The sequence below is a fragment of the Grampus griseus genome (assembly GCF_964374135.1).
Source record: "Grampus griseus genome assembly, chromosome: 8".
NCBI classification, from domain to species: Eukaryota; Metazoa; Chordata; class Mammalia; order Artiodactyla; family Delphinidae; genus Grampus; species Grampus griseus.
Genome location: NC_139002.1, coordinates 67,330,055 through 67,353,434, shown reverse-complemented (window position 1 = coordinate 67,353,434; position 23,380 = coordinate 67,330,055). Strand labels below are relative to the sequence as shown.

At 51.4% G+C, this 23,380-nt stretch overlaps 1 protein-coding gene across 5 annotated transcripts in view; it reads right to left on the bottom strand.

The window, feature by feature from the left end:
- MICAL2 (microtubule associated monooxygenase, calponin and LIM domain containing 2) overlaps positions 1–23,380 on the bottom strand; it is a gene marked incomplete at its 5' end in the record, with an annotated part of 88,350 nt that overhangs the window by 6,713 nt on the left and 58,257 nt on the right. For 2 of the 5 annotated variants that reach the window (XM_082660241.1, XM_082660242.1), the window contains 9 exons: positions 82–268; positions 1,283–1,390; positions 6,287–6,349; positions 11,204–11,329; positions 12,548–12,649; positions 12,863–13,081; positions 14,320–14,442; positions 15,877–16,020; positions 18,932–19,000. In XM_082660241.1, the coding sequence (XP_082516367.1) occupies positions 82–268; positions 1,283–1,390; positions 6,287–6,349; positions 11,204–11,329; positions 12,548–12,649; positions 12,863–13,081; positions 14,320–14,442; positions 15,877–16,020; positions 18,932–19,000 (1,141 nt within the window). The remainder of the gene's footprint in view (positions 1–81; positions 269–1,282; positions 1,391–6,286; positions 6,350–11,203; positions 11,330–12,547; positions 12,650–12,862; positions 13,082–14,319; positions 14,443–15,876; positions 16,021–18,931; positions 19,001–23,380) is intronic. The other 3 variants (XM_082660243.1, XM_082660245.1, XM_082660244.1) reach the window with 3 other exon arrangements.

Sequence of the window (23,380 nt, the reverse complement as noted above, 5' to 3'; positions counted from 1 at the left end):
AAGTGCTGCCTGTCCCAGAGCCTCCAAAGGGACTGAAGCCCAGGCCAGAGATGAGTGCTGCCCTGGCCCCTGGGGGTTTACCTTCGTCACTGTCGAAGGCATAGGCGGCCAGGCGCAAGGTGGTGGCACAGACGCTGCAGCGGAAACACTCCCGGTGAAAGAAGTGGCCCTCCGCGCTCAGCCGCTCCATCACGTACACGCGCTTCTTGCAGAAATAACAGGTGTCGCTGCCACCCAGGTTCAGGGGAAACGCCTTCCGTATGGACTCCTGGGAGACACAGGGCATCGGGAGAGAAGAGCAGTGTGTTAGGGCGTACACCGCACCTTCAGCTGTGAGGCTGGCCTTGTAGAGATGCCGGCCTGCATCGTGGGGCCTCACAGGCTAGGTGCTGCTTTTGTCACTGCAGGCGCTGACTGCGGGCACTTCAGCAGAGAATGAGGGTGGGAAGGTACACAGACCCCAGCCCTGCAAGGGCAGCTGTTAACTGTACTCCCAGGCAGGCTGGCCATTCTGGTTTCAGGGTGAGAGTGACATCTCCTGGTCTGATGGAGCGGGCATCCCTCACAAACATGCTGCCCAGCGATGCTGTCTCCAGGAATCTGACCCAGGGGTTACGTACTGCCTGCATCTAGAGTGAGGTCCCTGAAAGAATGTTTTACACATCCTTGTCTCCCTGCAGTGACCTAGGTCAGGCAGGGAAAGCTCATGGTAATAAAACTGTTCAAGAGAACTGCAGAGAAGGGGCAGTCCTTTTCTGTGTGTTGAAGTTGGCTGCCAGTCAACTTCCTAAATGCAAGAGGGGAGAGGAGAGGGCAAGGGCAAGGGCCAGGGCAGAAGGGGCACACCTGGGTGATTCCAGGGGAGTGTACCAAAAGGAAACCAAAATGAGCGGAGTCACTGGAGAAGGGGAGAATTCAGAGGAAAAGGGTGTTTTCTCCATTACTTAATTCTCAATCCAATCCAGATTGGATGCTAAACATTGGCAGTAAGTGTTGTCCACCTCTGCGGACGGCCCCTCCTGGACTTTGCACTGAGTTCTCTAGAGCCCCAGCCGGCAGGGAAGATGCTCTGCTTTGTGAAATGAGCCACAAGGGGGCTGAGTGAGGTTTGTCTAAAAGGAAGAACAGCCTCCCGCTAACCTCTGCTCTGATCCAGCCCGGTCTCAGCCCCTCTCGTCCCATGAGAAGAGGGGCCAGGCAATCCTCTCTGCGTCCCATGCACCCTCCCTGGGAGGCCAGAGCCAGTGTCTGTGGGTGAAGGCTGTGGGGTGTACATCCTTACCAGGTCTGGAGAGATGGCCTGAGTCTTAGGTCTGTGATCATTCATGTACAGATTGACCAGAACTTCAGCTGCAGCCCCTATTCCGCTGGACACTTTCCCTACTGTCAGCTACCCAAGAGCAGAGATAGAGTAGACAGAGACAAAGGTAGAGGCCAGTTAGCACCGAGAAGGAAGACACGAACAAGCTGGAGGTGGGAGAGGGCTCCACACCCACATGCAAACGGCACCCAACGTCCCAGGAGAGGCCTAACCAGCCCAGAGTAGGCAGTGGGCACTCTGCAGATGGAGAAAAGAGAGATGGAGGCCTGCAGGGTACATGGTCTTCAGGAGTTTGAGTTGCTTGGTTCACAGGTAGGGGGAATAAATACCAGAGGAAGGGATCTGTCCAAGCCCACTTAGAAAGAAATGCAAGAAGAGCCAGGACTCTGCTGTCTCTTGAGCCCAAGCCCGGGAGGCCTTCACAGTAAGAAAACAAGCCAGCTGCATTGCGGCCGCCCTCCCCAAGACCCCTCCTCTCTGGAGGGCCGGGAGCTACTGTTTAGTGAGAACTGCCCCAGACCCCCCACTCCCAGACCTGGAGGGTTAGGACCCTGCTCCACCACTAACCAGTTCTGAGATGGGGCGCCAAGTCCTCAACTTCTGAGCCCAGCATCCTCATTTAGTGAAATGGGGATAAACGGTGCCTGCCTCACGGAGCTGTGGCAGGAACTGAGTGAGAGAGCGTGTGTGTGAGTGCCTGGCACTTGGCAGGGCTGGACCAAGATGAACTTGACTCCACCCTCCCTTCTCCCTCTGAATTCATCTTGCCTTGCAGCTCCCGTGTCCCATAGGGAGCTATGGCTACGTCTAACCTGAGTCCTGTCAGGTCAGCATGCAGACCACCTTGCCGACAAAAACACGACCGAAATGGGAGTGAATGCTGGTCCCTACTGGGCAGGTACAGGGAGAAGGATGGGGAGCTCCAGGCGGCAGTGCCCAGGGCCCCAGAGATGGTGCTGGGCAAGTCAGCTCCACGCTGGCTCTGGGGATCACAGCCTGACAGGTTGTGGGTGTCTGTGCTCCCAAGGACATGATGGTCCATGCCTACCCATGAATGCATGGAACCCCACCGGCGTGTCATGGAGCTGCGGAAGGGGTGGGAGCTGACAGCCCAAGCAGACATAGCACAATCACACATACACCCCTGGGCAAACCCCGACTTGCTCCCTCTTTCCATACCAGCTCTGAAAGGCCAGCCTGGTAATACTGCAGTCTCCCCTGCAGGGGGACAAAAATGCACAATATGAGATTATATCTATAAACACTGTTCCTGATCCCAAGACCCTGGAGGGAGGGAGGCTCCAGACGCTCCCCCAGCCTCTGAATCCAGCTTCTGGGAGGTGTGGCCATGGAGAGCAACAATTTAGGCGGAAGGCCCTTGGACACAGGTTGATAGCCATCTTGATGGCGAGTAACAGTGACTCGTGCAGGGGCGAAGGAAGGCCCTCCATCGAAACCCAAGACCGCTCCTGGAAGGCCACATCGAATCTGCTGTGCAAGCCTCAAGTACCAAGCAGGAAGTTCAGGGGACAGCAAAGCAAGTGGCAGCTGGCGTCCCCAGCCCCCGACTCCTGGGAGCAGGGCCCACCCTCAGGACCTGAGGCTAGCACATCGGGTGCCCGCAAAGGCACAAGCACCAAGAGAGGATGAAGACAGAAGGGACGCCAAGCAGGCTGGGGAGAAAGGCAGGACCCGGGACACATATACACACGACCAAACGCAAGGCAGACAGCTAGTGGGCAGCAGCCGCATAGCACAGGGAGATCAGCTCCGTGCTTTGGGACCACCTGGAGGGGTGGGATAGGGAGGGTGGGAGGGAGGGAGCCGCAAGAGGGAAGAGATATGGGAACATATGTATATGTATAACTGATTCACTTTGTTACAAAGCAGAAACTAACACACCATTGTAAAGCAATTATACTCTAATAAAGATGTAAAAAAAAAAAAAGACCCAGGAGACGCCTGCCCCCTTTCTCATTGAGGAAGTCCCAACACCAGTAGCTACTCTGGATCAGTCACGCCAGACCACGTGCAGGGCTCTGGGGGACTATGGAAAATGTGGCCGGGGGCCTGCTGGGGTGTCTGATCCCAGGACTCAGACAGACAGGACCTCCTCAGACCTGACAAAGCTCACTCCTTCTCCGTGGCAGCAGCTGCCAGGCCAGTTATCCACCCCCCCCCCGCCCCGCAACCCAACATTGGCCCCACCTGGGAGAGATGAGGATTCTGCTTCCAAGCATACATTCTGCCATTTTCAGGATTTCACAAATGCCAAGAAACTTGGCTCCTGCTTCTAAGAGAGGTTCAGGTGCGCTGGCTCAGGACAATATGCCATTACTTGCCTAATGTTCCATCCCCTGCTGGGGCCCCCGACACAGGCCCCTCGGATAGGAGCTGTAGAATACCAGGTCCTTCCTGGGTTTACAGCAAAATAAAGAGGGGAGGTCAGATTTACCTCCCTGCGCACACTCCCCTTGTGTGGCTGCCTCCCCGACCCAGTGTGTGCACTGGCTCCGAGGCGCTCTCCCAGGAAGGCACCATGTGATGTCACAGACCCACGCGCAAGTATTGCCTCCCCTGAGCGAGCAGAGATTAAGACCGTACTTTCTGGGGCTTTAACTACAGGTCCCTGATGAGACCTTAGTAACCACTTAGCTAATAAGCACTTTGTGCCGCTGAGCTCCTGTGCAACCCTGACTTTGGGAGCAGTTACAGAAGAAGCAAGCAGAGGGCCCTGAGGTTGCTGGGGGTGCAGTCTCGGGCCGGCTCGGTTGTTCTATCAGCACAGGTCCCGGCCAGGGGATCCAAGCCTGGTCCTTCCTCTCATTATGGGCCCTTATTTACATAAGGCTCCTTTCTCCCAGGTGCATCCACATTGCCACCTGTGACAGAGGCTTTCTTACAACCGAATGGAAACCATGCCCAGGATCATCACCAAGACCAAGAGGTAGACCAGGACTTGTGGATGGTCACAAGGAGACCAGGTGATGAAGAGCTTGTCTCAAGGGGTGAGAGGGGGCCTTTGAAGCTCATCCCAAAGACTGGTGTGAAAGCGGACGTTGCCCTGGGGTCTTGGGTCATCTCCTCTTTCCTGACAGCAGGATGCCTCATTGGCTCCAAGACAGTGAGGACATGACCAGATGGATTGCTAACTCAAATTATCGGTGGCGAATGACCAGGTTTTGCTTTTTCCTTTTAAATCTCGAATCCACCGTGGCCTCATACTTCTGGATTCAATAAAATGAATTACTAGAAGTACGATCACCCGCTTGGATGTGTGGCAATGTCAAACTGCTCTACAAGTGTTTAATGCTTACTCCCACTTGCTGTGCTCCTTGGGTCACAAACCAGTGCCTGCCCGTGGACCACACCTCGGCATCCTGAGGAAGAAAGGAAACTCCGCTCATGGAGAAACCTCCAGAAAACTCATCCTGGTTTGACCTCAGAGTAAGAGCCAGAGGTTCTCAACAAGGAGATTATTGCACCGAAAGGCAAAAGCACGTATGCTCCTGGGGTGCTGGTCAAGAGGAGAGCTTACAATTTGGCTGGGAATCATTTGTCCAAATGCAAAGTTGGGCAATCCGATGATCTGGCCAGAAATACACTGGTCGCAGTCACTAGTGTTTTGAGAATTGGTAGTTTTGGAGGGCCATGGGACTGCTTTTGCAACCCTTTATGTATCTTCAATATTTATGTAACTTTTGAAGAACTGGGGTGTTTTTCACTACCTCTTTCCCCTTTGAATTCTAGTTATTTTCAGCTAGTTAATTAGAACAAGCTGGAACGGTTGGAGACTTCAGGTGGGCCATCATCTAACATTACATTAGATTAACCTCACAGACTTCATTTCCCTTCTGTGAGCCTCAGCTTCCTCATCTGTAAAATGGGGAGACCACTGCCATCCTCACAGGGCTGTGACAGAGTCATCAAAGAATCTGGGCTGCACGTCACGTGGTGCTGGGCTCCCAAGAACCGCCTGGCAGATGGTTTATGAGTCCAAAGCATCGCAATTGGTGCAGCTTCAAATTTCCACTTTCTGGAACTTCTTTCTTTTCTCCTCTTCTCGGTGGCCTTCACTCGGGGGGACTTGCAGTTGCTTGGGGTCCCTCCTCTGTGTTAGTATGGATAACGTGGCCCACACAGATGAAGACACTGGCTTCTCTCCCCCGAGTCAACTGAGATTCACACATGGTGACATGAGCTGTCGTCGCGAGCACCATCGCCAAGCATGGTCCCCATCTGGATGCTGGAGCCTTTCTCACCCTGCTCCATGCTGGGAGATCGGTCATCTCCCCTCCGGTTTGCACAGTCATGTCATGACTGTGTCTTTCTCATGGTTACGCTCCCAGCGCAGGGCAGATGCTCCCCTGAATGAAGGAGGAAGCAGGCTCTTGGGCCTGCTTGTGTCCAAACAATGGTGACATCCCCCCTTGGGCCTGGAACTCAGCCAGGAACACCAGGTGTCTGGCCTGTGCTTCCTCACAGAACTGGGCCTCCTGTGGCCACCTGGCCTGCTGTGGGGATAAGGAAGCCCATACAGGTCAGGCAGGGCTGGGAGCAGAGCTTCCAGGGCCTCGGGGCTGAGGGCTCGAGGGAAGGGGAAGTTTCGACGTAGGGCTAGAGGAAGTCGTCTCCTGGGCCCACTTGAGCAAATATATTCCTCACTGAGGAGTCCCTGGATGAGAAACATCAGAGGACAGGCTGGTGGGCCTGAGTCCTCAGCCATATATGCTCAGGGCAAGGATTGAAACTGCCTTATTTGAGGGGCTCTGGAAATGATACCCTCAGGGCTGAGATGCAGGCAAGTCTTTGGGGCTATGACCTCCCAGTGGACGGCCATGTCTGCACCTACGTCCCCTGGTGCCAGGCGCTGAGCTGTGTTGAACCCTCACAGCCTTGCGAGGTGGGTCTGATAATCTCCCTTTGAGGCCGGGGCAGCTGAGGTTCAGGGAGGCTCTAACTCACCTGAGGCCACAGCGCTCCTAAGTGGCTGGGATGGAAATGGAAGCCTGAAGGTGACTTCTTTGCCTTTAGAAAGAGAGGAATCAACATGCCTTTTAGGTAAGTGAGCTTTCTTCTGGAATTCTCCTCCACTGGGGAGAAAGCACATTTGCTGGATACTTGGGGCATTCGATATATGCTAGGTGTTTGCATTACTCCAGTCATCCTCAGGAGTAGCTGCTGTCACCACCATTTTTTTTTTTTTTTTTTGGTGGTACGCGGGCCTCTCACTGCTGTGGCCTCTCCCGTTGCGGAGCACAGGCTCCGGACGCGCAGGCTCAGCGGCCATGGCTCACGGGCCCAGCCGCTCCGTAGCATGTGGGATCTTCCCGAACAGGGGCACGAACCCGTGTCCCCTGCATCAGCAGGCAGACTCTCAACCACTGCGCCACCAGGGAAGCCCTGCCACCTCCATTTTATAGGTTAGGATAATGAGGTGCTGAGAGGTCCACTAGCTCATCCAAGGACACACAGCGAGTAATCAAGTAATCGGTGCTCTGAACCCAAGCGTGACTCCAAGCCTATACCCTTCTCACTACTGCACCCTGCTTCCCTGACACACCAGCATTCTGCCAGTTAAAATCCCCCAGGCTGGGATGCACACAGGTTACCTCCAAAGCACTGCCTAGCTCTAGCCCCAGAACAGAGAGAACAATGAGTTTGGAGCAGCCTTGAGATCTACCCTTGTATCAGATGAAACACTGGCAGATTGCCCAGCCAAGACTCACCCAGCTTCTCTCTAATATGCAAATCTCTAGAGTAAACCCTGCAAATCCAGTTTTAAAACAAACACCTCCAGGGGTAGAGAGAGCTCCTTTTGCAATGCACATTGCTCTTCTGACCCAGGAGGACTTAACCACAGCACCCAGCCCCGTGAGGCCCTCCCTCTGGCTCAGCTGTGCAAACACTCAGCTGCCTCTTGATCTTGCAAGAGCTCACCAGCCTTGGTAAATGGCTAGCAGCCATGCTAAAGGCTGAATTGGCAGTGGTCTCCTGCCTTGAAGAAAGAAGTTAGCTAAGGGTTGATGGGAGCTGATAGAGCTACCGGAGGGCTGGTTTGATGGGATGATCAGACTGGGCATGATCCCATAGCCCACGGTCTTAAAAGATAAGACTCCTATAAGAATTTGGGCCCTAAACGAGAGGGCCTCAAGGTTCCCTGTGACTATTCAGGCCAAAACCCCAGCTGCATCACTGAAATGTAAGGCAACATGCCAATCTGAGAGGGCAGGCAAGTGTAGTCTGAATGAAGGTAGAGCCCTGGCTACATCTCCTGGAACTGGTAACCCAAGTTTTCATCCCTGTCAGTAGCACGTGATCCTCATGACATGTTTGACTATGTCTGTTCCTCTGAGGAGGTGATTAACCCTGGATCCTCAGAATTAAGGTGTAGGGCTCCAGGGCAGGAAGAGAAACAGGCTGCCTGCCAGGAGGTTGCTAAGAACTCAGCATCAGTTTCCAAGCGCATCCTCCTTCCTCTGGCTCCCCTGAATGAGGCAAACTTGAGTCACTGGGCAATCAGAGCAGCCCATAATCTTCTGGGAAGAAGCATTAAGGCCCCAGGCTCTCTCCAGGGAAGAGGCTCTCAGAGCTCCACCAGGACTGAATGAAAATTGTTTGTCACCAGGCTGTCACCTACTTTAAGGGGCAGCTAATTCTCTCCTCAGAGGAGGCCATCACTCTCTCAGATTCTGCAATGTGCAAAGCCCAGTGTGGAATCAATGCTGGGGTGGGGTCCGGGAGAGGTAGGAAAGTTGCAGGTGGGGCAGGGGAGCAGTGCAGCTGGCAATATCCTTTCCAAAACTGCTTGAAGCTGGAAATTCACCACTCTGTGCTTAACTGCCTACAGTGGCTTCATGGTGAGATCTGGAGGGGTCTGGGGGTGTCAGGTCCAAGCTGGGTCCTTTTTACAAATGGAGAAACAAAGGCACAGACAGAGTAAGTGTCCTAGGGTGGCCTTTTCTGAGAGCTCCCCAATCATTCCCAGCCACACAGTGAAAAGCTCATCAGCCTGTAATTAGTAAGTCAGAAGCTATTAACATAGCCCAATTACACCATTATCTGATGGCCTAGGCTGGCTTGGGAGATGGGATTTAAAAAAAAAAAACAAAAAACAGGGAGCAATTGTTCTACCCCAACCTGGGAGAAACAAAGAACAAACCTGTAGCGGTGGGGACCAGAGGACCTGGGATTGGCCATCCTGAAGCCCACCCACCCCATTTGCAGCCCTCCTTGAGCCTGGGCTTGGGGCTCTACACACACATAACCTCTGGGCTGGTCCCCCGACGAGGCCTCCATTCATACTTGGCTGCTGTGGCACAGAGGAGAGAACATGGGCTGGAGTCAGGAGCCCTGGGAACTAGTCTCCTCCCTGGACCTTTGTCTTCCTCTCTGAGGCTCTGCTTCTGCTCAATTCTCTTTCCCAGGAAGAGCCCTCCTGCTACCCCATTGGAAACTGCTACCCTTCCCCAGCATGCCAGGTCCCTGCTACCTGCTCTAATTTTTCCAGGGGAAAAACTGCCTTCTGATATGTCATGTAATTTACCTATATATTATATTATTGCTGATTATTTACCTCCCTCTATTAGAATGCAAGCCTCATCAGGGCAGGAAGGTAACTACTGATCATTGATGTGTATCCCAAGAGTGAAGGGCCTGACACCAGCTGTCATTCAATAAATATTCATTGGATGAATGAATGCTCACTCAATGGCTTAATGAGTGACATTGGTTTAAAGCTGCTTGAAGAGCCCAGTGGAGAAGCAGCCAAGGGCTGCAGTGGAGTGTGATGATGATGTGACAGGATAGGCTCACGATGAGAAGTGTCTCTGCCAGGCCCCGGCAGCCCCACGTGTACCTGGGCAGGCTGCCTCTTGCCATCACCTAGAGAACTAATACCTATTGGAAACTAAGTCAGGGGACTTGGGATGTGTGGTGGCTTCTCTTGTCCCACCTCTGCTCTCAACTCTAGAGGGCAGTGACCAAGTCAGGACTTCCTAAGGACAAAAGAAAAGCAGAGGTGAGAGAGGGCATGCCCGGGGCTAGCCGGAAAGGGGCTGGGCCAGAGGGAAGCAAGGTGTGGGCCTGGCTGCCCAGCCAGGAGCACCAGCCACTGCCTGCCTATGCCCAGGTGCCCTTGCCCCTCCCATCAGCCTGTCAAGGGTGCCAGTGATCTTTTTCCACAGCAGGAAGTACCCCCCAGGGAAGGCTCTTCTCCCAAGCTGGACACAAAGGCTACTCTGAAGCTTTGGTGATGGTGATGACAAATATGCCAGTCTTCACCCACAGAGCTCACTATCACGTGAGCCAAGAATCACTCTCTTGTTGATGAGAAAATGGAGGCCCAGACAAGTCTCCCAAGGTCAATGTTTAAGGTCAAACGGCTAAGCAAAGCTGACCTGGAACAAGATGCCAGGCATGTCAGCCATGGCTGTGTTCAGTAGAGTTGAAGACGGGAGGTGTTTGTGCTTCCCCGCATCACCTCCTGCTGCCCTTCCAGGGATGCTTCTCATCCACACTGGGGACCCTGGAGCGGGCGGGGCTCCTAATATTCCTTGCTCCTTTCTTGGAGACCCTGCCTGCACTCCTCTCCCCACAGCAGTGGAGGTCAGTGGGGGTGGGACTCCCAGGAGGCAGCGCCTAACTTCTCCCTAATGCACCAGCAGGTGGCTGGTTTGTGCTTTGGTCTAACGGGGTGGAAACGAACAAGCAGTGACTCTGACAGGGGCACACTCAGCACCGCACGTGGAGACGGGCCCAGGTGGGAACAGACGGAACGGAGGTGTTCAGGGGAACACAGTCTTCCAGAAAGAGGCTCCAACCTACTCCCATGGTTGCAACAGCTAACCAAGCGGGCTTCACGTCCATTTTTAGGCTCATCCATTCCAGGGGCTAAGCTTCTCCGGAGACTGCCCGCCTCCTACACCAGCCTGGTAATGTTCTTGGCATATTAGGTAACAGCATGACAAGTAAAAAACATGAAAAGTGCTCCAGAACCCAAACTTAATCATTGCTCACGGATGCATTTCATCATCTACTCAACCAACGTCAGCTCCCCACCAACTCTCCACCCTCTACACTGCTACCTGCGCTATCCTCCTAGAACGCAGAGCAGATCCTTCCGTGCCTCTTTACAAGAGGGCAGAGTGAGTTCCCTTAACGCAAAAAGAGCGGGCTGGCTCTCACCTTCATTCTCTGCACTCCCATAAATACCTTTACCTGAAAATCAAGTTGCACCAGAAATGTCTTTTGATTCATGCAAGTCCTACCTGACTTCCTTACCACGTGCCAGATCCTTTCTAAAATGCCCTTCCCCTACACTTCTTTCTAGCCAAATCCCTCCATATAATCTTTAACACTCGGCTCCCATATTACCTCTGCTGTGAAGCCTTCCCAGGCTTCTCCCTTCTGGGTTCCTAGAATCTTGCCTCTTAAACCTCTCATAGAATTAATGAAGTTCACCACGTGAGACTGCCATTTTGTTAGGCCAAAACCAGCCAAATTTGGCAATATCGTATGGTAAAATGTGACACATTTCTATGCTGAGGTGCTGTTTGCCATCTACACCGTATAAGAGAACTGTACCTCCCTCCGCTTTGTTTTCTCAGTATCTGGCATGGTGGTTGGCGTATGGTGGGTGCCCAGCGAGGGCGTGCTGACAAGCAAGCACCATTTGATAAGGTTTTGTGTGCTGCCTCTTCTGCTTTGTTTCGTGCTCCAGCACAAAACCAAAACCAAACCCAGGACCGTTGTAAAGTATCTTATAAATTTTCCTCCCGGCCAAGCCAAGATTCAGATGGTTGTCTGTGTAGGTGGAGCAGAGCCGGAGAATATCTCAGAACATGCAGGGAGTGGGGGAAGCTAATTGTTCAGGACAACTACCTTTCTGGCTGGAGAAACAGAGTCAACACTCGATGGAGAGGAAGTAGCAGCTGAATCAGGAGATGGAAGGCAGGAGGGAGTAGACGGAGGATGAGTATGAGACAGGCTTTTAGAGAGTAGTTTATTCTGCACAGAACAGAAACAGAGGAAACTATGATTATCCCCAGGGAGATGCACAGTGAAGCTCGTCTCGATGATGCAGCCCCCAAGCCTACACATCCAAGGAGGGGAAAGGACATCCAGGCCCACGTCTCAGGACAAAAAGGTAGCCTGTGTCTTTGGAGCCCGGCAGGACCATCTGACTGCTGGTTACACTTCACTCTGCTACAACTTTTCTGGCTCCTTCGTCAAATCAAAATAGCTGGAGTAGAACCATCCTGCTCCTGCCTACGTCTGCTGCCGACACCAGCACTAACTCCTGAAGGCCTCACTCTGGAGCCTGGCATGAAGCAGTAGTTGCAAGCTTAGGAAAGGACAAGCCCAGGCTACCCTGGGGTAGATGCTCCAGCAGGGACCTCTGCAGCCACATGGAACCCTAAAAATGCACTGAAGGCAAAGTATCCTTCCCACGTCTATGACTTCTGCCAAGTAGCAGAGGACACGGGTCTGGAGGAGGCTGGGTGAAAGCAGCAGAGGCGGTATGTTCTAGAGACCAGGCTTGCTGTAGGCAAGGGAGCACCTTACACGTACAAGCGCCGTGGGGCCTCATCCTCAATTCTGTCATCTCCTTGTGAGCACACCCTCTTCTTCTCAGCAAGTTTCTAAATAAGTGCCTGGCCGGGGGTGGGGGCTGTGCTTTCTATCCTGAGGCAAGGCCATTCTTCTGGCTGGTGCTGCCTTTCACAAAAGCAGAGCACAGGTTACAGCACGTGGTTGACCTCGACATTCATGGTCTCTCTAATGATGGCCATGGGGGCATCTCTCCACCCTGTCCCCAGACTTCATGAGCAACTGGCTTGCTTTCACCTTAAAGGCACTGTGATGTGATTCCCGCAGTTGACCAGCTTTCCCTCTTTGTGTTGACCCCTAGGAAGCTCAGCCTACTCAGAAGCTGTCTAAGATCTGACAGCACACGTTTCTGTTCAGTAATGTTTTCCTATGACCTGAGCCCGCTTTTCTGCCTTGGTTTTCCCTTTGTCACGATTTGTCTAATTATTTTGAATCTTCTCATTTGGAGCTTTTTTAGACGCCAGTCCAAATCCTTTGGTGACTTAAAAAGTGAATAGCTTTTCAGGCTATAGAGGGAGAAGGAAGGAAGAAATGAATCTCCAGAGACTGATTCAAGTAACCTCCCTGGATGTCCAACACCTGGGTTCCTGGGGGCTCTGAAAGCCCCGCATTTACCTGCGGGAAATCCCCGTGTCCAAACATAGAGGCAAGGTGAGCCGCCTTCTCCTTAATGTTCTTTTTGTGAAATTCTCTGTTGGCCAAATTCTGAGCCCTTTTCTGCAGCCAAGGTGAGAAAGGAGAAAGAAAAAAGAGATAGAGACAGACACTGTGAGGGGAGAGGCGGGGAGGCAGCCAGGTGGGCTTGTGGCCCTCAGCACACACGGCAGGATGGGAGACGGCACCCGCCCTGGACAGGAGGAGGGAGGGGAGGAAAGGAAGGCACCCTAGACACAGGCAGGGCAGAGACAGGGCAAAGAGCAAGGCTTTCACCTGGAGAACCTTTTCTTCCACTTCCTGCAGCCGCCGCAGCACCCCGGAGAGGGCCAGCGCTCCCTGGCAGGTGGCAGGCAGGCCGGCGGGATTTTCTGGCCCGCCCAGCTGCAGGTCAGACTTGGCTCGGGCTCTCCAGGGCCTGCTCGGGCACTCGCCGCCAGCAGACACTTGCTTTAGCTCTCGGAGCACATGCCCCGTGACAACCACCAAGGGAAACTGGGGGAGAAGGAAAATCAAGCTTCCTTCCCAACTGTGGCCCTCCCATGGATGCCCCGCCACTGTGAGGAATCCCCATGAGGACCAGGGACAAGGGCACGCCAGATGCCACCTTGAGTCAGATTCCAAACTAACCTTGGGTGTTGACTTTCCACCAACTGCATCAGTATCACCTGACATCCTCCTTAACAATACCGTCTTGTTATTAACAACACTCCAGACCCACTGAATCAGAGCCTGTACCACCCTGGTTCCCAAAGTCTGGGCCCAATCCCCAGATATTCAGGTTTAATTGGTCAGGGGGTGGGTACCAGAGATTGATTTTTTTTTTTTTTGCGGTATGCAGGCTTCTCACTGTTGTGGCCTCTCCCGTTGCGGAGCACAGGCTCCAGACGCACAGGCTCAGCGGCCATGGCTCAAGGGCCCAGCCGCTCCGCGGCATGTGGGATCTTCCCGGACCGGGGCACGAACCCGTGTCCCCTGCATCGGCAGGCGGACTCTCAACCACTGTGCCACCAGGGAAGCCCGAGATTGCTATTTTTAATAAATCTCTCTAGATGATTCTTACACACACAGACATAGAATCACTGCAATATGTCCACACTGACCTCCTTTGACCTCCACTCCCCGAGAAGCAATACCAAATTTCTAATGCTGACCGGGCACTTTTGAGTGCTGTGGTCAATAATAGTGATTCTATTCAAATTCCAAACCCAGAGATATTAGCTGGAAAAAGCCTCAGCCCATGGCTCCTGGCTGCCTCCCTGCCCACTGGGCAGGTCCTCATCTGCTCAGACACCAGGGGAGGTCTAACCACATCCCAGTCTTACCCCTTCAATGGCATGCGGCCAGCTGGCCACCTGAGCCCATTCCACCATCACTGTCACTTCTCCACTGATTTTAGAAATCACCCTACTCAAGAGGTCTGCAAATAAGCTAAGTGTCCCAGGGGCATCACACAAAATACCCTGTGTGTTGTGGTCTGTTTTTCCCCAAGCAAATAAAGCACCAAGAGCCTGGTAGTTGGTCAGTCGATACCCCTGACTGGCATGTATTTTAAGATGCTGCATACTTGGTTATTCCTACCTATAAGGGTGGTAACCTCAAGTTGTGTTTGCCTTCCCAGAGAATCTACAATCAGCCCTATGTGGGCTGTAGAGACAGCCACGGACCCCACCCCTCTGGATCAAAGTTCCCTCTGGTTTCACCAAGACAGCATCCACTGGAAGGAGCCCTACCTGCCTTTTCAGAGTTGGTGATGGGCTGGGTGTGGGCTCCTCTGGCTTGGGACGGCGAGAGTTAACAGGAGGGTCAGAGGGAGAGCGCAGTATGGGCTTACCTATCCCTGAGACACGGTGCTCCTGGGAGGAGGAAGGTGAGTCCGAAAAAGCAGCCGCAGGAAATAGGAAGGAAAAGGCGAGTCAGACAGACACTTGGAGGGAGGAGAGGAGGAGAGTCAGGGAGAGAGAGTTTGCAGATGCTGAGCGAGCCCTGGGCTGAGCTCTGACAAGCTGGGCCCAGCTAGGAAACTTGAACCCCGGCCCTCTGTCCGTGTGAACAGCAAGTCCCATGGTCCCCTTCTCTTGGACAATGTGTGAATCCCCAGGAGGCTGTGCTTTTGGCTCAGACCCGGGGCACTGGGCAGGCACATACCAGGCCAGGGTGGCAAGTCCCAAAGTCCTTCCTGCCCACTAGATGAAAGGGATGCTACAGTCCTTCTGAAGGAAGAAAGCCCTCATCAATACCTGGGGGCTGCAAGGGGCCAAGCCTCCAGGAGGGACAGTTGAGAAAATAACTCAGACAGTTACAAGTCTTAGGAACATGGCCCCCTTATAATAAAACCTGGCTTCCTGGGGAAGGTCGGTTTGTCCAGGAGGGGCATGGTCTACATCAAGACTAGGAAGATGTCTATAACTGCCTCTAAACAGAATTAACCAATTGTTTGTCTTTCTCCTGAGAGGAGCCTAATTCTGTCATGTGACAGATGTTCTCCAAAGAAAAACTGAACCCCTTGTCCCAAGCTTTTGTAATGTGACAGTGGTGCCCCAAAGGAATTCGGGGGAGCAAATAAAACCATCCAAGTGCAGACTCCAAGTCAGAGTCCAAGAGAAGTCAGCCGGGTCTGCAGCCTGACCCACAGCATCCCACCTCCTTCAGCCTCACATGGACCCTGGTCAGACACAACAGCTCTGCCAGCCTGACCCAAGGGAACAAGGAGAGGGGGGCAGCAGGGGACACTCTCGAGGTTGGTCCCCATTCCTATGGGCCCACATGGAGCTAAGACCTTGGTTCGGACAGGTGTTCTCACCACGGACTGGGCAATCAGCATCTCTAAAGCTCCCTCCAGCTGCACCATCTCAAAGATGGCTGCAAAACAAGTCATGGTTGCAAAGCAAAACAAAATCGGGGCAAGGATTTCTTCCCCAGTGCAGAATAGGCATCAGCAAACTACAGTCCTCGGGCCAAATCCTGCCTGCTGCCTGTTTTTATAAATACGGTTTTATTGGCACACGGCCACGTGCATTTGTTTACAGATTGTCCATGGCTGCTTTCATGCTATAATGGCAGAATTGAGTCATTGCAAGAGACCGGATGGTCCCCAAAGTTTAAAATATTTGCTCTCCAGCCCCTTTTAGAAAAGTCTGACTCCAAATCTAGAAGAAGCTTGAGACTCCTTTTGAGCCAGGTCTGGCTGGCACACCTGAGATCCAGTGCTAGCCTGACATTGCTGCTGGCTTCTCAGAGGGTTCTGTTCACCAGGTAGGCAGGGTCAGTGAACATCTGACAGGACTCACCTGCCTCAGGAGTGAGGGGTTCCGAGAGTTCTCCTCGAACTTGGCCAGCAGCTGACTTGCCATGGACTTGACTTTGTTCTGATTTCCACCTTCTTTACAGCCCTCTTGATTGGAGCCCAAGCTCTGGCTAGGAAAGGCTGAAGGCTGCAAAAGCCAAATCAATGCATTGGTTGTTGGTTCTGGAACCCAGGTATCAAGGAGGGGGCCTGGGGGCTCAGGACAAGGACAGTTTCCTGAAGAAGGACACCCTCTGTGGTCTGAGGAAGTGAGGCAAAAGCAGGAGGCAATGCCCACTCTGGAGACAATGCTCACAGGTGGGACGAGTCTTCTCAAAGACGGGCACAGCTAGGCTTGGGAGCCAGACACTTAGTGTTTGAATTCTGACTCTTTCACCTCCCAGCCCAGTGACCTTGGCAATTTACTTCTCTGAAGTTTCCTAATCTATAAAATGCGAGCAATAACCCACCTTCATGTGACTGTTGAAAAAGTCAAATACAATAATGAAATGATGAGCGGAATAGTTTTCAAAATATATCATGTAGCTGACAAAGGGTGAAGAATTGGGGGGTGAAGGAAGCAAGAGGGGATGTCAATGAGGCAAGGCACAGGCTCTGGGCTTCCCTTCTCTCCTCTGCGCCCCACTCCCAGTGGCAACGAGTCCTGCTCTGTTGTTGCTATCTTTAAAAAAAAAATCATTTAATTTTGAGATAATTTTAGATTGACAGAAAACTTACAAAGACAGCACAGATAGTTCCTGCGTACCGTAGACCCAGCTGCACCTAACGTTAACATCTGGAATAATTATGACACTGTTATCAAAACTAAGAAATTAACACCGGCACAATACCATTAACAGAACTATAGACTTGATTCAGATCGGGCCAGTTTCCCACTAATGTCCTTTTAGGTTCCAGGACATAATCCAGGATCCCACATTGCATTTAGTCATCATGCCTCCTCAGCCTCCTCCCATCTGTAATGGTTTCTCCACCTTTCACTGTCTTTCATGACCTTGACAGTTCTGAAGGGGACTGGTCAGCTATTTTGTGCAAAGTCCCTCCATCTGGGTCGGGCTGATGTTTGCTCATGATTAGCCCAGAGTTAGGGATTTTGGAGAAGGATGTAACGGAGGTGAAGGGCCCTTCTCATTGCTTTGTTTCGGGACACGTGATATCGACACGACTTGTGACTGTTTAGATGTTGACCGTGACCAGTTGGTTATGCTGTTTTAGGAAATGGAATTCTATGTAAGATTTTCTTAGCTCATCTGCTCAAATAAAACTTTAAAAATGATGGGTGTCCAGTGAATGTCTGTTCCGCGGTACCACAGATCTGCTCCCATCAGCCTCAGAAATACAAATGGCATTGTCACCTCAAGAGGGTAGTCAGTTTTCCTGAGGAGACAATGAATTTCCCTCCCAGGAACAGATGTTCTCAAAACAAAGATATGTTCACTTAGAAGAAATTCATGGGAAGAGGCAAGCTGTAGTCAACTGTTTTTTGGGTTTTTTTAAGATTCTCTAAGAGTAGCAGCCCCACGGGAAACCTTGTATGCACAGCCACTCTGAAGAGTTGGACAAACACAAGCCAAAGAGTCACTCCCTACTTCAAAGTGGGAACTAACTCTGCATAGCAACCCAGGCTTGAGTGTGAATAGGGCAAGTTTGCTAGGCTGGTCACTGTTTGTACAGGCCAAAGTAGGCCAGGACAGTGGGTCGTGCAGAGCGGCCCTTTGCAGACATTCATGTGCACGTGAATCACTGGCGGGTCTCCTTCAAAACCAGATTTGGATTCAAGAGGTCTGGGGTAGGCCCTGAGAGTCCGCATTTCTAACCAGCTGCCAGGTGATACTGGTGCCCTTGTTCTTGGCCCACACTTTATGAGTAGCAAGAATTTAGAGAGAATCATTGCTTGGTTAAATCTGACTTAAGCAAAACAGCTGGCCCAGAAGACAGAGCCATTTCAGAAGGGGCAGGTGCAACCAGATTTCTTCCCACACTCTAAATCTTGTGCTGCCAACAACAGAAACAGCACAAACACCCCCTCAAATAAGCCACAGATGAAAGGCAGGAGAAGACTTCCCCGCAGGGATAAAATGTATCCAAGGGAAACTTCTTGGGAGGAGGCGGGAGCGAATCACAGGCACTTAAGGCAGAGCCAATACCCGTAACTGGGGAATGGGATGCTTCTCCAGCCCAGTTCATCAGCCACGGCTTCTTCCTCTCAACTGTCTCCCTGTTCACTGGCTTCTTGCTCATGCCAGAGCCAAGAGCAGCAGTTCTTCAACCATATAAGATAAAAGAAGTTTCTTTCTAAGTCCTATAAATGAAGTATGAATGCATCCTACAAATGATCCCCCTTGCTTCTATGTCATCATTTTGGTATCAGCCAGCAGGCTAGCTAAAGCTGATAGCCTACAGTTCACAGACAGTATCTAAGCTTGCTTTTGTGGAATTAGAATGGCTTTTTGGAATGAGCTATATATCTCAGGTCTCTTTACAGAGCTGCCTGGGGAAGCAAGAACTGATACTCTTTTTCTGATCAATTTTTTAGTAGCAGGAGAGAGACTCATGCTTGGCTTTGACAAAGTAGCCTGAAACTTTCTTCTCTCACCAGAAGGTGGCATTTGTGGGCGCTGGGACATCTGCTTTACAGAAAACACAAAAGGTAGAAACTAGGACTGGGAGAAAAGTGGGACTGCTGGTGCCTCTTTACTACTTACTATTAATAGTGATTATATCTTGATTACCCTAGGTGCCAAAGACCACGATTGGCATGTTATACACGTCCTCTTACTTAATCTTTAAAAATTCTGCAAAATGTCATCCATTGCAAATGCATCATCTGTGTTTTACAGATATAAGCCACACCCTGGGAGGGTGACATAGCTAGTGACCAGACCCAACTTTTTCCCATCAAGCCAAGCTTGGAACCCAGTGGTTCATGAGAGAGGAAAGAAAGAAGGGCAGGGCGACTGCCACGGTCAGGTGGGCGGGCTGTGGCCACTGGCTGTCAGGAAACGGGCTTTGTGTAAACCGACACTGAGCACACGCACCTCGTCCAGGTTGTTGAAGCCTTTCCGCCTCCGCTTGCTCATGTCATTCTCTTCGGTTCGGCTGTCCACCTGTGATGGCCAAGAAAGCATGGTGAGCTCAGGGCTGTCAAGGGCTGCGATGCCAGCACTGGGGATCCAGCCCTACCTACCACAGCTGCCGGCCCAGGAAACAGATGGGCAGAAATTACCCTGCACCGTGACACATGCTTTCGGCTCTGTTCAGGCACAGAGGAGGGAGCCTTCCCCAACCTCGGGAGCCAGGGCTTCTGTCAGAAGGGGGTGGGAACACAGCCCCCAAAATCATGTCAAAACATTCCGAAGCACAAAGAATCCCTATGACATGGGCAGGGAATGTCTCCTTGTCAATGACCTTGGACTCAGAGTGGTCCCAGCTGGGCCTGCTGATGCTGCCCCGTGGAGATCACCTCCTACGAAGAGGTGCCACTGGCTCCCCTCACAGGCGGGGATTCTCGGGACTTAGATCAGCTGTCCAGGAATTTGATGGCAAATTACGCCTGCCATTAAGCCACCACTGCAGCTACTGGTAAATGACATTATGTTAACTTCAAAGTAGCATCAGATATGGCCTGAAAACTATGGTGACCATACAGCCCAGTTTGCCCAGGACAGTTTGATGTATTGCTTTTTCTCCCAGCATAATTATGAATAGTGCCCCCTTTCATTTGCAAAAATATCCTGGTTTAGACAACAAATTGCATGGTTGTCCCATAGATAACCCCTTACAGCCTACTTTCTTCTTCCAAAATCTGGACATTTAAATCCAGAGAACCCTGCCCTACCTAAGCCCATTGCATGACCCTTGCAAAGGCCACCCAAGGGCGCACTTGTGGTCTGACTTATCTCCTCAAGGGAAGGAGGGGGACTGCACAGGTTGAGCTGATGCCACGAGCTGGGATGGGGCTGCAGGCTGGATTTAGTGCCTCGCCATGCACCCTGCTGGGTTAGCCTCTCCTTGACACTAGGGTTAGACCTCGAGCTGGGACCTTCCCCAAACGGCCAGCCCACTGAGGACCATGGAGCCGTCCCCACCGACTATGCGTGTCCCTCCCTGGGGGAGCCTCCGACACCCTCAGCGGGGCCCTCCATAGCAGGGCCAGATTAAATCCCAGCCTTTGTTCCACACTGGATGCAGCCGAAAGGGCTGCTGGCTACCCTCTCCTCTCAAACCCAGGCATGCTGCCCAGTCAGCCCCACACATTCTCACCTTGCCCCATCACAGAGGATCCTTCACCTCCTGGTTGTTCTAAATCAACAGTAATGCCCAAAGCCCCCAGCACGCAGTCTAGTGTGTATTCAACTTACTTCCACAGGCAAGCACCTGCTCCCCTGCACTTACACTCCCCATCACCCCACCCCTCCTCCTATTTACCAGCACCTTAAAAAAATTTTAAGACAAAATTAACGACAGTTTAGTCACTGATATTTGTTCAAAAATGTGACCCTTCCCTTGCTCAGGCAGCATAAAACAACAGATCAAAGGGCCTCGCCTTCCCTTCAACATTTTCCTCAGCTTCTAATAAATCATTATTCTGTGAATGGAAATGATTTCAACCCAAATGTTTGGGCAAACACCAAGAGAAACAGATGACCTTATTTACAGCATCGGGTCCTAGAGGCCCAGGCTGTCTGGGTGCCTGGCTCCACAGCCTGTGAGCCCTGCACTGGCCTGGAGACGTGCCTGTGAAAGTACAGGGTTTCCTCCCAACAAGAACACTTCATGCATCGTCTTGTTCTTCTTGTTTCCACCTTAAATGAGGACTTGGCTTTTCCCTCAAAGAGCAACACATCTTACTCTCTTGCATTCAGCAGCCCTGGCTGTGACTGGTCCAACTGAGCCTGCCTGGATCCAAACTCAGTACGTTAGCCGCAGGCTCACAGAAAACACTCCTGGGGGGAGGGTACCCAGCAGCAGCACCTAAGAAGACCCCCAAATCCTTGCGGGGAGGGGTGAAAGGAAGTGGGTGGGGCAACATCAGCTCCTCTGATTCAGCCGGACCCATGGGACAATAAAATGCAGTCTATGTGGTTAGCAACACACAAATCCACAGGGTCTCTGTTCTTCCTTCTGGATTTATCACGGAAGCACTGATTCTCAGATAAGAGCTAGGTTAAAACAAAAAGCTTGAGAAAACACAAATCTAGAGATTTATCTAATTTTTTTCTTGTCTGTATATCACTATTGGGCAGCCAAAAATGCCTCTGTAATGCCCTCTCCTTGGTCTCTGCTTAGCACTGTAGAGAACTGGGGTAGAAGGGCGAAGAAAATACTTATTGTGCCCCAAGAGAGTATGAGAATAAACAAATAACTCACTTTCTTATTAATTTTTCCTGCCCTTTCACCCTAAGATACTTTCTTGTCATTATTTCCCAATGATTTGAAAGATTCTATATACCAAAAGGCATTCATTAAACTACTTGGTGTTCTCCATTAAAAAAAAAATCAAAGACATATGTCTATCAATCTCATCATTTATTTGATCAGCACAAGATAATCACGTTCCCATACTGCCTGACTTAAGGTGATTTTAGCTCCAACTTTATATTTAGTTAGCTGGTGGAGAAATTCAGATCCAGGTCATAGGAAGAGAGGTTGGCCATTGTAGGCAGTGTCCTGAGAGTATACTGGCCACCATGATATTTAGAAAGATGGTCAGTGACACTGGCAAGAGAGCTCTTCCCTTCAATGGCAGAGCAGTATGGAGCCATGGGTTCGAGTTCTGACATGAATTACTTCCCGGCTAAGTGACCTTAGGAAAAATCACCCAACTCTTCTGACTTTAGTTTCCTCACTTCTAAGCTACTATACTACCTAGCTCATAAGTAAGTTATTGTAAGGATGAACAAATTCATGTATATAAGACACTTCTTCTCCTCTGAAGTGCTATATAAGTGTTAGACATTTTAAGTTAGGTTAGTGCTATTCACAGAATTAGAAAGTCTGAATTCTAGCTCTGGCTTTGACATTGACCACCTATACGGCACTGCATTATAATCTCCCTAAGACCAAGTTTCCCCATCTCTTAAACTGGGATGAGAACATGTCCCATGCCTTCCTCAAAATGTAACAAGAGGAGCAAATGCGCTATGACACTGTAAAATGCTGGATCCATCATGGTTGCAGTACGGAAGCCAGTGGTCAACCCAACTAGTTTTACCGTTTTCAGAAAAAGAGCATCTTCATTTAGTCAGTATGGGATGGGGACCGTCATTTACAGAGCCCCTTCCATGTGCCAGAGAAGGAGCTCAGACCTACAGCTCACACTTGTTCAATGTTGTCTTCGCAGCAATGCAATGTTTATGTTATTACGATATTTTGCAGACAAGCTGAGGAACTTTGAGAGGTTTGAACACGTGCTGAATCCCCACCAGACCCAAATACGTATTTGTCGTCTGGGCTTCAGCTTGCATCCCCATTCTATAAGTCAGCGCAGAATCCCAGGCTGCAGTTACACAGAGAACAGGAGAGCGATCACCCTCAGCAGCGACCTGCAGACCACAGGTGCCCAGGGTGGGATGGGGGTGGGCACGTTGCTTAAGCCCTGTGCTAACTGACCCGGGCAGCATCAGTACCTGGGATGACTCCCTAAGCCATCTTCAAGTCTCTGAAGACTCGTACTGAGAAGTACGAGAACCCTAGTGGGAGTTTTGGCTGCTGGGTGGGTGGTTCTGTGAAAAGAGCTGGAGAAGGGGAGTGAGAGGAACTCAGGAAGTCACACTGGAAGGTCAGCTCCCTCCAGCAGAGAACTTGGCCCTCTTTGTTCACTGCTGTGCCCCCAGCACTGAGAACTCAGCATAATACGGGGACTCAGTAAATCTGTGTTGAATGATTGGGTGAATGGAGGAAGCACTTTCTTATGTAACTGCCCCTGGATCTTTGGAAAGTGTCTGTGCAGGAGGGTCAAGGAGAAGAGCTGGGAGGGGGACCCTCCAGCTCAGACCAGACACTGATCTGAGTCATGCTTTGTGAACCCCACTCCACCAGGGTCAGCGCTAGAGGAGGACCTGGGTCAGAATCAGCCAGCCGAGCAGGATAAATCCTGGGGCCACCCACCTGTCTTCTAGGATGGGCTTTCCAGGGACAAATGACAACTTCTGTGTTGTGTTGTCCCTCAAGGAATGTGCCCAGAATGGGGAAAAGAAAGATCAGACACCTCGACCATGTATGTAATATAATATGTGTCATAACTGAAGTGGACATAAATCTAGGCATTACCCACGTGTGGTAAGATGAGGTGAGCACAGACAGGTTGTGTGTGTGTGTGTGTGTGTGTGTGTGTATGCACTCACATGCACACACAGGAGACAGAGACCACATATGTGTGATCAGATGTCACCTGTGAGCCTGGTGACAAGAGCTTTGGAGTCTCTAGGAACTGTCCCATGCTACAAGGCTTCTAGCTGCTGACTGGGACAGAGGCAGATCTGCAG